Raw genomic sequence first — 1,693 nt, forward strand, 5'->3', positions numbered from 1 at the left:
TGGCTCATATTCGTCTATAACTCTTTTCCAACAATATTATCACAAATTTCAGCAAAATATGTACATTAACAGAATTAACATACATCATAAACTATATTATCCACAGTTAATATTTGTTTTAATGAATGTATTGTTACTCCAGCTTTGTAATCCTGCTGCAGTATCAGACTCTGCACTGTCGTCCTGCACCCTGGAGCTCACAGTGACACAAAACTCAAACAGACGACCTTCTCCAAACTCAGTCAGATTAGGCTGAAGTCAGATTTAATTTAAACTTTATTTATTGATATTAATGAGCCAATAAGAAGTCCATACAGTGTTCGACAGCAGCACTTCCTGGGTGTGCACTTCTTACAGATGTGTTCCCTCATGTGGAAAGTTCAGCACATACAGCACTATTATACAGAGTCCTCACAGAGCTGTGTTCAGAAATGGCTCAACTATACAATTTACTGTACACAGTGAGATACATCCCACTGATTCTCACTGTCGCTACAGGTAATTCACTTTCATCAGCTCATCATTACATTAATTAGTACAATCATTAATTATTACAATACATTTTAACTGCTAAATCATTGTATTAATTAATACACATGTTTGTTTTCATCTAGTAATTTCTTAATTTCTTAAGTTTGTATTTGGTTTAAAAAATACTTCACTGATTTATTTATATTCTCTTTTACAACAGACAGTTTTGCAGACAAAATTTGGCTGACAGATGAAGATGCCAACATTGTCAGGAAAGAAACAGACACTGTTACTCTGAAATGTTCATATGAGTCAAGCAGTGAGAGCATTTCTCTTTACTGGTACAAACAATATCCGAACAGCGCACCACAGTATTTACTGTATAAACGTGCAAGGTCAAGATCCTACCAGAGCACTCCTGATGATCGTCGATTAGAGTCAAAAACAACCAGAGACTCCACTGAACTTACTATCAGCGGTCTAAAGCTCTCAGATTCTGCGCTCTATCACTGTGCTCTTAGAGTAGTAGCACAGTAATACAGAGTCAATGAAAGGCTGTACAAAAACATACAAATGGTATATATGAAGCTTCTAAAACCACAGATTAAAGATACTCACTTTACCAGCTCATCGGTTAACCACAGACACAAACAGCATTTGTGGTAGCACATGCACCTGGAGGAAATAGAACAGAATAATAATGAGGGATTAACACAACAACTCCACATTAATCACAGTGAATTCACAAACCTACATGTTTCATTCTCCAAAATATTTTAATGACACTTCCAGATCCATTGTGTCAGGTTTTGCTGGTTTGCACTGGAATAAAACTAATGAACTCTTTTCTGGGTTTCCCCATAACCTACTGTAATCAATTTTCATTTGTTCATTCACTCACTCATTCATTTGCTCATGTGTTTATTATGCATGTAGGTATATATGTACGAACAGATGTGACTTTGAGCATATAGATACAAAAAAAAAAAGAAATCGAAAAATAAGAAAATTCCCAGTGGAATTTGCTTTTCCTTTTTTCCATCACAAGATTTGATTCGACTGAACTTTGATGAATATGGGTCATGTATATCATGTAAACAAAATTATGTGATAAAGGGATGATGACTCTAGATTTTCATCAAGCACTATTTTTTTTTTCAATTTATTCTGTGATTCAAACTTTCAAACATGCATTTAGGTGGATTGATCACACTAAATTTCC

At 34.8% G+C, this 1,693-nt stretch overlaps 1 gene segment (V, D, J or C); it reads left to right on the top strand.

The window, feature by feature from the left end:
* The first annotated feature begins 431 nt into the window (after positions 1-431).
* LOC132884479 (T cell receptor alpha variable 14/delta variable 4-like) lies at positions 432-1,008 on the top strand. The segment is given in 2 exon segments: positions 432-498; positions 692-1,008. Coding segments are annotated over 2 exon segments (384 nt in total).
* Positions 1,009-1,693: the final 685 nt, after the last annotated feature.

Source organism: Neoarius graeffei, chromosome 1 (genome assembly GCF_027579695.1).
Source record: "Neoarius graeffei isolate fNeoGra1 chromosome 1, fNeoGra1.pri, whole genome shotgun sequence".
NCBI lineage: Eukaryota > Metazoa > Chordata > Actinopteri > Siluriformes > Ariidae > Neoarius > Neoarius graeffei.